Below are 12173 nucleotides of genomic sequence, written 5' to 3'. Positions count from 1 at the left end.
GTTCAGATATTGATTCGGCAGTTTGGATATATGAGCTGGGAGTTCACTGGAGAGGTTGGGCCTGGGGAGTGTAAACTTGTGAGTTGTCAGCATGTAGATGATACTTAAAGCCTTGACACTGGACGAGCTCATCAAAGAGGCGAGATAGTATGGGGGGTGGGGGTGGGGAAAAGGTACCAGGCCTGATGCTGGGGCCCTCCAGTAATGGAGGGGGAGAGGAGGAAGAACCAACAAAGGAGACTGAGATGGAGCAGGCAGTGGGGTAGAGGGGAAAGCAGAGTGCATAGCATCCTGGAATCCAGGGGGAAGAAAGTGTTTCAAGGAAAAGGGAGTGATAAGCAGTGTCAAATGCTCATCAGCGTGAGACTTGTCATTTGACAGGATCACTCATCTTCTGCCAGCAGGATCTAACACGCTCTCGAATCCAAGACCATCGCTGAATCTCATCCTTCCTTGCCTAACCTCATCTGCTCCTTTCCCTTCCAAGTCCTTGCCTTCAGCCAGGCAGGGATTCTCACAAACTCCTGAACACACATGGTTGTTTTGGCTTTGGATAAGTAACTCCTCTCTCAGCATTTTTAATTCCTCATTTATAAGTGGATTACCTTGAGAATTAAATGACAGAGGGGCTGTAAACCATTTAGCACAGGGCCTGCGCACCAGTCAGTGTTGCTGGTGGTTTAGTCTCTATTTGTTCCCTGTTATGCTGGCATCTTGTGGGTCTTCTCCAGGTTACCCTCAGTCCTCCCTTTCCAAATGTGACCTATCTTTTCCTGTCTGGAAAGCACTTATTTATCTAAGAGGGCTTCCCTAGACGTTCCCCCAGTCTCAGAACCCTCCTCTGAACAGTGGTGGTACTTATATGGAAGGCATGATTGCTCTGCTATTCACCTGCACTTCTTGGCCTCTGCATCTGTAAAAGCCCAGCGGGAAAACTGTCCTTTGTCTGCTGTGCGCATGCTCCTGTGTGGGGCACAGCCCCGGTCTCAGAGTTGACAGTGCTCCACACTGTTACACATGCTGAATGGATGACTCCAACACTTGACAGATCTTCAGAAAGTGTTTCATTGTATAGATGGGAAAACTGAAATTCTCAGGGTGCCTCGTTCTAGTCTTTGGCCTCTTTCTCTTGATTAATTTAAGTATTATTCAGAAGAAACCCCTGTTACTTTCTTTTTTCAAGTCCAAAGGAACCTTTCTTTCTCTTGACAGCAGATCTTTCCAAGCTTTCTTTCTGTAGGTAGTTGAGAACTGGCACAGGATTCTAGAATTAGTTTCTAAGGACTCAGTGCTAATATAAGCACATTTGCATGTGGCATGTGCGTGTCTTTACTTCCTTTTCATTTTGAGGCTTTAATTGCTAGTGGGTCTCAGGAGATTGATTTTGGCTAACTACTTTTCATCCAAATCCCAGACCCATAACTCGGCAGGCTCATCCAGACAGGCTTTCACTAGGCACATTACCAAACTTGACATTCCTGTTGTCCAAATTGGATGGGCTGGTCCTAAAATACCTGTAATTCAATGTTCGGGGAAATCTGCAGGAATATGTGGCAACATATTTCATGTATCCTTTAGCTTGGAGTGTGTCTGATTCTGCCAGGGCTTCATTCAGGGAGGAGAAGTTGCCTTGCTGGACAGAGTGGGACCTGTGGGGCCTCATTATGAGGCAAGGGTAGAGAGTGTCAGTGCTACCATTTTCTAGCTGTGTAACTCCAGAGAAATGCCCTGGTCTCTCTGGGCTTCACTTTTCTCATCTGTAAACTTGTGATATTATCAATACCTTTTCCACAGATTATTGTGAGGATTAAATGTGAAGCTCTTTACATAGTGTCTGGCCCATAGAGCATATCTGTTTGCCATTACTGCTACCCCTGCCACCTTTGTTCTGAATTTCATGCCAAGCCCAAAAAAGAGCACAACTTATTTTCTCATAGTTATTAAACCGACATGAAAGAACCTGTCTGTCTGAGTTTGGTGGCCATGTTGTCTCAGAGAGAAAGTCTGAAATCTGGTTTTCTCTACTGCTGAGTCACCTTTTAATCTTCAAGTTGGCCTCACCTGTTCCCCTGTCTATAAAGTGAACTTTAGGACTTACCTGTGAGGACCATTTCCTTTTGAAAAGGAGACTGTCAGGTGAGCAGTGGTGAGTAATTGCTGGGTGGTGAATAGAATCATTGTCTCTATTATAAACTCTAGGCTTCATGGGGCAGGAACATAATCCAGAGCGTGGCACAGAGTAGGGGAGCATTTGTGAATGAATCAACCTGTGCCTTTGAGACAGAACTGAAACAGCAAACATGTGGGGTGATTAAAGTTTGGCTTTTCTGTTCTAAATGAAGAAGAAACAGTAGCACCACTCTAACCCCTTTTATTCACTCTTCCTAGCTTATTCTTTTTTTTTTTTTTTTTAAGATTTTATTTATTTATTAGAGAGAGAGAATGAGAGACAGAGAGCACGAGAGGGAAGAGGGTCACAGGGAGAAGCAGACTCCCTGCTGAGCAGGGAGCCCGATGCGGGACTCGATCCCGGGACTCCAGGATCATGACCTGAGCCGAAGGCAGTCGCTTAACCAACTGAGCCACCCAGGCGCCCTCTTCCTAGCTTATTCTTAACTGTCCTTGAGCTAACGTGCCTGGAGCAGGTTTCTGAACAGCTCTTCATCAGGCAAGAGTTTAACAGTGACAGTTTTATTATTTTTTATTTTAAAAATTTATCTGAGAGAGTGCGAGGGCATGAGCAGAGGGATAGGCAGAAGGAGAGGGAGAAGCAGACTCCCCACTAAGGAGAGAGCCCCATGCAGGGTTCGAACCCAGGACCCTGAGATCATGACCCGAGCCAAAGGCAGACGCTTAACCGACTGAGCCACCCAGGTGCCCAACAGTGACAGTTTTAAACAGCACTGAAGATGGAAGCCACCAACAGACTTTTAGGGCTCATTTTTCCCTTCCCAGATATCCTTGAAATCAGAGATGAGTCTTGACAGCTGGATCAGACCTTACCAAATATCTCCTTCCCCTTTCCTAAAGCTGCTTCTCTGGCTGATCTCACGATACTGATTGTCTCCCTTGTTAAATCACCAAGTGCCAGTGGTATGCAGTGCACTGTGCTAGCGCCACCAACTTTATGCCTCTCATCCAAGTGCAGAGCATGGGTTGCTCTGGCATGAATCACTGCCCTGAGACTAGAAAAGTCCTTTCCTTGGCCATTGGCAGGCCATTTGGGGAATTGTTTGGCTTGTTACTGTTTTCCTTCCTACTGAAGACCTAATAAGGCTTGGTAGCCCTGGCTGCATTCTGAATTTGTTTTCTCTTGTCCCTTGGAAATGTCTTTTGTCATGCTCAGAGAATGATCATGCCCCATTTCCTCTTGTTTGATACCCTGGAAGAACACTCATTGGTGAGGAAATGGATTTCTCATCTTTAGCAGAGAATCGTAGAACGTGAGATATGGGCGTTTATCTGTCATTTAATAGACTGGAACTGTTGTCCTGTGGAACTGTGGATTGTCTGAGGGCCCCTGGTGAAGAGGGGGAGTTGGGCATAGTGGAATGAGCTAGGCTCTAAGTCCCCCACTCTAAGGTCAAACAGAGCAATTCTATTTTTGTTTTAAACAGTTTAAAAGTGAGAAGGGGCTTGGAAAGCCATTGATCTGCTTGAATTCTCTTGTTTGACAGTTAGAAAAAGTAAGGCCCAGAGGTGGAGGGATTTGCCCTGGATCATACAGCTGTTGGTAGCAAAGCTAGATTTCCTGGCAGCTATCTTGGCATTGGACCAGACTTGCCATGTTTGTTGAAAGTTAACCACAAAGGTTTATGTCCCTGGTCTGCCCCATTGTCACTCACTGGTCTCATCAGGGAGTCCTCTTACCTCGATCTTTTATAGGCCCCTGGTTTTGTAGCTTCTCTGGGAACCTGTCTTTTCATTAATTTTGTCAGCAAACATTTGGTGAGCTCCTGGAATGTGCCAGGCATACTGCCAGTCACTGGGTTGACAGCATTAAATAGGACAGATCCCAAATGAGAGTCGTGAGGAGGGATGTGGAGAAGTCCACGATATGACTTGAGTCAAATGTCAGAGAGGCCTCTGCCACTCTGGGTCTGGAGAAGGCTCCTGTAAGGCAGCAGTGTTTGAGCTGAGACTGGGGATAAGCATGGGGCTGGGAACAGTGTTTTGGATAGACGCCCATTGTTTTCTAAACTGTATTATATTTGAAAGAGGTGCTACATGCACAGGATGTAAAATTCCTAAGACATAAGCTGGTGAGTGATGAAAGGTCAGTCTCTCACCCCATCCTTTAGCAATCTGGCTTCTTTTCTGGAGGAAAAGATTATCTTTTCTTGTTTACTTTTTCTTCTTTTTAAATTTTTTTAAGATTTTATTTATTTATTTGAGAGAGAGCACGTGCAGCTGTGGGGGGGTGCAGGAGCAGAGGGAAAGGGACAAGCACATTCTGCACCGACTGCAGAATCTGATGGACTTGGTCTCACGACCCTGAGATCACAACCTGAGCCGAAAGCAAGAGTTGGATGCTCAACCAACTGAGCCACCCAGACATCTTTAATTCCTTTTTTCTTAAAATAAGTAATCTCTATACTCAATGTGGGGCTCGAACTCATGACCCAGAGATCAAGAGTCACATGCTGTACTGACTGAGCCAGCCAGGTGCCCCTGTCATGCCATAATTTTTAAACAAGCCCTCTATGGAAGGACATTTAAGGTGTTTACAATAGTTTGTTATTACAAAGGATGCTACACGAATAACTGTATGTACATAGCTTTTGTACATATAGAATAGATTCCTAGGGGCTTCTGGATGGCTCAGTCAGTTCAGCTTAGGTCATGATCTTGTGGTCATGGGCGTCGGGCTCCACAGTCAGCATGGAGTCTGCTTCTGATTCTCTCTCTGCCCCTCCCTCCACTCGTGTTCTCTCTCTCTCTCTCTCAAATAAATAAATAAAACCTTAAAAGAAGAAGAAGAAGAAATTCCTAGAAGCAAACCTGCTGGGTCAAAGGGTCAGCACCTTTACAATTTTGATAGCTGTTGCCAAATTGGTGTAGAGGCTGTAGCAATTTAGACTCTTATTAGCATCATATAAGGGTATCTATTTTCCCACATCAGCACCAACATGGAGTGTCATCAGACTTTTGTGTCTTTACCAGTCCAGTAGCTGATGGATGGTATTTCATTGTAGTATCAATTTCTCTTATAAGTAAGCTTAAACCATTGTTCTTCATTTTCTGTGAACACACTACATCCTTTGCCGTTCTCCTATTTTTAGGTACTTTTTATGTATGAAGGAAAATAGGCTTTTGTCTGAGATGTGATAGAAATTTATGTGTGTGTCTGTCATATGTCTTTTTTATGTTTTTGGCCATGCAGGAAAACTTAATTTTTATATGATCAAACTCACAGATTTTTAAAGACTTGATTTAATGTCATACTCAGAAAGGCTTTGTTTTGTCTAGAGTATACAGTTTTCCATTTTTCTTCTTCAGCATTGGGTTTTATTATATTTTTTTAAAAAATTCAATATTTGGGGCACCTGGGTGGCTCAGTTGGTTAAGCGTCTGTCTTCAGCTCAGGTCATGATCCCAGGGTCCCATGGAGCGGGGAGCCTGCTTCTCCCTCTCCCTCTGCCTGCCGCTCCCCCTGCTTGTGTGCTCTCTCTCTGTCTCTGGCAAATAAAAAAAAGTAAAATCTTTGTGATTTACAACAAGTGATATGTCAGCTCTTAAGTGTACCAGTCTGGCCAGTATCTGCATCAAGATGCAAATCATTTCCATCACTTCTAGAGTTCTTTTGTGCCCCATTCAAGACAGTCCTTCTCAGCTAGAAGCATCCACTGATCTGACTTCTGCCACCATAAGTTTAGTTTTGCCTCTTCTTATCCTAGAATTTCATGTAAATGGAACCCCATTGTATTTATTTTTTTTAAGATTTTATTGGCTCAGAAGGTTGGGCGTCTGCCTTCGGCTCGGGTCATGGTTCCAGGGTCCTGGGATCGAGTCCCGCATCGGGCTCCCTGCTCCTTGGGAGCCTGCTTCTCCCTCTGCCTTTCTCTCTCTCTGTCTCTCATGAATAAATAAATAAAATCTTAAAAAAAAAAAGATTTTATTTCATAGAGAGAGCACAAGCAGGGGGAGCGGCAGGCAGAGGGAGAGAGAGAAGCAGGCTCCCTACTTAGCAGAGAGCCCGATGTGGGGCTAGATCCCAGGACCCCAGGACCACGACCCGAGCAGATGCCTAAACCACTAAGCCACCCAGGTGCCCCAGAACCCCATGGTATTTATACTTGTTAGTGTGCTTTCCATTCCCACATTGTCCCCTATCAGAAGAAATGAGTGAACTAGGTGGAAGAGCAAGTGCTGCTGTCCCCATTTTCAAGAGAGGAATTGGATCATAGAGATGAAGTAAACTAACATCAGTTCAGTATTCTTTCTTTTAAAATTATTGTTGGGGCACCTGGCTGGCTCAGTTGGTAGAGTACGCAACTCTTCATCTCAGGGTTGTGAGTTAAGCTCCACGTTGGCCATGAAGTCTACCTAAAAAATCAAAATGATAAAAATAAAATAATTATTGTTATCATTAGCAATTTTGAGATCTTGGAGAAAAGTTGAAATATATTCAATATTTATTTTCTTAATGTATTTTTTATAGATTTAAATTACTTTTATTAGTTTAAAACACCACGATTGTTTATCTCTTGTTCATAGAACTACATTTAGATATGTGAAGACCTCACAAGTTTAAAGTGTTGAGAACTTTCCTTACACCTAACTAACTCCAGTGGCTAAAATTCAGTCTTTAGCTGGGAAGATTTTTCTGAGTTTTTCCCCCCTTCCATTTTCTTCCTAGGACCTCATTTTTCCACTCTTAGATTACATTACATCTTTGTCCTAGCCAGGATGTCACTGATTCTCATCAGAGAGTTCTTTATAATTCTAGAACACCTAAAACTACTCTGTTTCAGGCTTTATTATTCAGTTTCTTTTTTTTTTTAAGATTTTATTTATTTATTTGAGAGAGAGAGAGCATGAGAGGGGAGAGGGTCAGAGGGAGAAGCAGGCTCCCCGCTGAGCCGGGAGCCCGATATGGGGCTCAATCCTGGGACTCCAGGATCATGACCTGAGCTGAAGGCAGTCACTTAACCAACTGAGCCACCCAGGCACCCTATTGTTCAGTTTCTTTGCTTTAAGTCTGGTGGCAGGGGAAAGCAGGAGCGTCAGTAGGATTTTTTTTTTTTAAGTAAGATTAATAGGGACTGGTCCTGGGATTATAGGATCAAAGTGGGAAGGTAGATTTAAGGTAAGGACATCATCAGTGGCTCTTCAAAGACAAAACCAGTCCTTCCAGGTGTACCCCTCTTTAATTTTGACTTTCCCTCCCCTCCAGGCATTCCTTAGCCAGTAAATGCTGAAAGTGAGGGGTATCCCAGCCCAGACTGCTTTCTCCTTAGCAAAAGTGACTCATCACACTGGCCAGAGCAGTTTCCAAACCAAAAATTCCCCGATTATTGCTTTTTAATGTGCGTCCTGTCACTTCCAAAGATAGAATCCAAACCCTAAGCTTTTTCTTGCCTGAATTGGCTGTCCGCTTTCAGTTGTGGCTCATGTACACAGTCAGATCCATCAAACAAGGTCTTAGCCCCTTTGGCCTCCATTAGGAGGCATGCAGTGTATGGTGATGGCTGAGTAGTGCCAGGGAAAGCACCTGTCTTCCCTGTGGCATCCACAAGTCTGATCCTTTAGACTGAACTGTAGGGTTTTTCCCATTCCTGTAGGGAGAATGAAACATCTCTTGCACTGACATCTAAGAGGTAACTGCAGAGAAAGGACACAGGAGCTAGCCACCCGCAGCAGGTCAACCAGGGGCAGTTGATCTTCCACAGTGAAATGAGGTTTTTAAAAATCCATGCTCTGGGTGCCTTTGCAAAAGCGTTTTCACTTCTCACTACTTCCCTTTCCTCCTCCACTTTAATTTCCTGTACGTGAAACAACTTCAGAGGGATACGATTTCTGTATCATCAGTCCCATTGGGCCCTCTGCAGAGAGATATGCGAAATAGATATTGCAGAGAAAAGCAGCAGCCAGCACTCACACTGGGTAGCAGTTTAAGTTGGGAGTAGTTGCTTAGCACCTGTAAAAGGAAGGGTGTCATCAAAGCTTAACGCTATAGGGCTATCGGCAACTGTGGTGGTCTAATTAGCTGACCCTGCAGCTCTGTTGCTTTTTTTAATCCCCCCAAAAGAAGCTTCCCACCCTTTCTTCCACCTGGGCAGTTGCATGCAACACAAATCTGTCCCCAGGAGGTTGTGTTCTGGGAACCTAGGGCCCCAGATGTTGTGTTGTGCCTGCAGATGAGGAGAAAGCCCCCTATAGCCTCCTCTATTGGAGAAGGAAGAATCTCTGGGCAGCACTGAAGTTAGACATCTAGAGTAGTTTTGGGGTTTTGTTCACTTTGATTTCCTTCTAGATTTAACAATGGAGGGGTTTATATGTTACTGTGATTCTTTTGGTCTAAAATTTTTAGCCGCTTTTGCTTTCATTGATCCCTCTTCTTAGACTAAACTTAACTTTGAGAAATGGGGTACTTCTATTTTGGATAGCTCTGCCGGTTGTGCTTTCACGCTGTGACTTCTAAAGTCATACAGCCCTTTGTTGTGTGCAGACATCCTATTATCTTGTTGAGCTGCTCATTCGAAGCACTCCAGAAAGAACCTCTAGGCTGGTGAGATTTCTCTGAGAAAATGGCTTTATGTGTGCTCCAAAGAAAATGATTTTCACTATAAGTAAACTCCTTTAGGAGACAAATGCTAAAGAGTTACATAACAGAGCTGTCAGCAAGCCAAGCCTCCCTGGGATGCTCATTGGCCCCTTTTCATTTCTTTTAACAACTATCAGGTCAGCACTGGCCATGTGCAGAACCCTGGGCCAGTTCTGAAGGGGGAGGATGGACAGAGCCATGGACCAGGCTGACGTGGGTTCTCCCTTTGTGGATCTGTCCACAGCCCTGACTCCTGCTGCCAGGACCTGCAAGTTAGAGTCCCTACTGTGGGTCTGCCATCATCAGACACAGCAGTCTCTTCTGCTTTTTCCTGCACCTCCCACAGAAAAGTGCCATCATCCCTTTTCAACCTTGCACAGCAAAGAAACTAGAATTGTGTTTTTTCCTTTGTACTGTTTTGTCAGCAAAGCCTTTATTCCAGCGGGATCCACAAAGGATTTAAGGCAGCCCCCGAGACAGTACATACTTGTTTCCCATTGATCATTGAGACAAAATCTATTGGGTGTCTCAGTTGGGGAACAGCCTCATTGCCATCCTGCTGTGAATACCAGCTTAGTCTGGAGAATTCAGTTGGGCTGGAGAGGAGCCATGTCAGCTTTGTTTCCAGAGACTTTTGAAATGATCCTTGACCTCTCACCTCCATCCCACCAGTAACCTCCATCTTGCTTCCACATAGTAATGCATTGAAAGAAGATGTTAATAGGTTCTGTGGGTTTTTTTAATTAATTAGTTTCAAGGTTTTATTTAAATTCTAGTTAGTTAACATACAGTGTAATATTGGTTTCAGGAATAGAATTTAATGATTCATCACTTACATATAACACCCAGTGCTTATCACAAGTGCCCTCGATGGGTTCTATGTTTCAGTCTCTTCCACAGAGACAACAGAAGGGACAGAGTGAGTGAGTTTTTTCCATTCAAATGTCTGTTTTTTTGGATTTTGTGGTTTTCTCTACCATGTGAGACTACAGGTAGGATTGGACAGTTGTCATTGAAAGTCTTACGGTTTTTGAACTGAGTCCTTAGCCACTGTCAGGGCTCTGTCCTCCCTTTCAGATGGGAGAAGCAGAATTCCTTCATTGATAGAATACAGCTGCTGGGGCGCCTGGGTGGCTCAGTTGGTTAAGCGACTGCCTTCGGCTCAGGTCATGATCCTGGAGTCCTGGGATCGAGTCCCACATCGGGCTCCCTGCTCAGCAGGGAGTCTGCTTCTCCCTCTGACCCTCTTCCCTCTCGTACTCTCTCTCATTCTCTCTCTCAAATAAATAAATAAAATCTTTAAAAAAAAAAAAAGAATACAGCTGCTAAGGTCAGGCAGACCTCAGTTGGTCTCCCAGTCTAACCATTTATAAGTCATGTGACCTTGGGCAAGTTACTTAGCAACCCTGAGCCTCAGTTTCCTCATCTGTAAAATAGGGTTAAAACCAGCTACCTTATTGGTAGGATTAAGTGGGATAATGTATTAAGAACCCGTGGCTGTAACAGGGACTCAGTAAACAACCCCTGGAGCCTCTGCCATGTATCCAGGGTACTTGGCCCCTGTGTAGCTTCTTTAATCTTTCATCTTACCTGTTAAGAGGAACTATTGAAGGTACATAGTAGATACTTCATAAATGTTGAATGAATGAGGGGGACTTGGTACTTTCTTTGTTTTATTGCCTTAGAACAGCACTTCACACTGTGACTTTTGCATTGGGAGATGTCCTGAGAGATGCTTTAAGGAAACTGGCCAGTTAGATTTGGGGAATGCTGTAGAGTCTACAGTATACAGATTCTAGCCTTCTCTAGAGTTGAATAGCACATATCACCGTTAGAGAAGTTCAGAAAAGTTGGGGAGAGAAGAAACCTCCCTAGCTTTTCAAATTTGGCATTTTCCAAGCTCTTTTGACTATATGGGGTAACAGTAATACCTCCTTAAGGCTGTGATGAGGCTTTAATGAGTTAACTTGCGGGAAGCACTTAAAACAGTGTTGGGTGGAGTGAGCACACGAAGGGGTAGCTATAACTAAGTGCTTTTTAATCTATGGACTTGTCGGAGTATTTAGTCATTCCCTTCTTTTTTTTTTTTTAAAGATTTTATTTATTTGACAGAGCACAAGCAGAGGGAGAGAGAGGGAGAAGCAGGCTCCCTGCTGAGCAAGGAGCCTGATGTGGGACTTGATCCCAGGATGCGGGGATCATGACCTGGGCCAAAGGCAGCCGCTTAACCAACCGAGCCACCCAGGCGTCCCTTTTTTTTTTTTTTTTTTTTTTAAGATTTTATACACTTGGGGGCGCCTGGGTGGCTCAGTTGGTTAATCGACTGCCTTCGGCTCAGGTCATGATCCTGGAGTCCCGGGATCGGGTCCCGCATTGGGCTCCCTGCTCGTCAGGGAGTCTGCTTCTCCCTCTGACCCTCCCCTCTCTCATGCTCTCTCTCTCATTCTCTCTCTCAAATAAATAAATAAAATCTTTAAAAAAAATTAAAAAAAAGATTTTATACACTTGACAGAGAAAGCACAAGCACAGGGAGTGGCAGAGGGAGAGGAAGAAGCAGGCTCCCTGCTGAGCAGAGAGCCCAATGCAGGACTCCATCCCAGGACTCTGGGATCATGACCTGAGCCGAAGGCAGAGACACTCAACCGACTGAGCCACCCCATTAGCCATTCCCTCATTGATGGGCATTTAGGTTATTTCCAGTGAAGTATTGTTATGGACAGTGCTGTAGGAAAACCCTTACATCTGTGCAAGTATTTCTGTGGGAGAGTCCTAGAAGTCCTAGAAGTAGAACTGCTGGGTCAAAGGATATACACATTCAAAAATTTGGTAGATCCCTCAGAGTTACCTTCCAAAATCTGATCAGCTATTATGTAATAGCTCATTTGCCCTGTAGAGAGATAAGAAGCTATCTTCCCATACCACATGTGTGCTGGATCCTGCCCTCCTCCTGTGGTCTGTAACTGAAAATGGAGCGGACACAACAGAAAGTCACCCCTCTCTTCTGTCTTGCAGAGTCTGGCCACAGATAAGGGACCAAAATGACTGACTCAAAGTATTTCACCACGACCAAGAAAGGTATTGTTTGTTTCATCGTGGGGTCTTGCCCAACCCTTTCCCTGCTCCACCCTTCTGCCTTCTCCCTGCCAGGGTGGGGTTTGGGGGCAGGGGTGGAGACCTGGGAGCAAGTGGCGGAAATTACCCAGAGCATCTTTAACCTTGTGGATCCAGAACATTGAAGTGTTGATGGTATAAGAAATTGACCACTTCTCTTAGAACTCAGGAAGGGAAGAGCATTAGCTCCAAATGGAGGGGGAAAAAAGCCCCCTTTTATTCCGAATGGCCTAACATTATTAAATATGTTTTTTTCCTGGAGGAAAGAAAGCACATAATCCTATCAGTAACCCCA

General features: G+C 44.4%; 1 protein-coding gene across 7 annotated transcripts in view; it reads left to right on the top strand.

Moving 5' to 3' along the window:
* Nucleotides 1–12173, top strand: part of AP1B1 (adaptor related protein complex 1 subunit beta 1) — a 54661-nt gene that overhangs the window by 8060 nt on the left and 34428 nt on the right. For all 7 annotated transcript variants that reach the window (XM_073886837.1, XM_073886836.1, XM_025858091.2 and 4 more), the window contains one exon: nt 11780–11842. In XM_073886837.1, coding sequence (XP_073742938.1) covers nt 11806–11842 — 37 coding nt within the window. In that variant the 5' untranslated portion in view covers nt 11780–11805. Of the gene's footprint in view, nt 1–11779; nt 11843–12173 lie in introns of those variants that run through there.

Source organism: Callorhinus ursinus, unplaced genomic scaffold, assembly GCF_003265705.2.
Source record: "Callorhinus ursinus isolate GAN/ISIS: 27379988/994484 unplaced genomic scaffold, GSC_fseal_2.0 scaffold72, whole genome shotgun sequence".
NCBI lineage: Eukaryota > Metazoa > Chordata > Mammalia > Carnivora > Otariidae > Callorhinus > Callorhinus ursinus.
The sequence above is the reverse complement of the archived record's forward strand: the minus strand, read 5'-3'. Positions and strand labels throughout refer to the sequence as shown.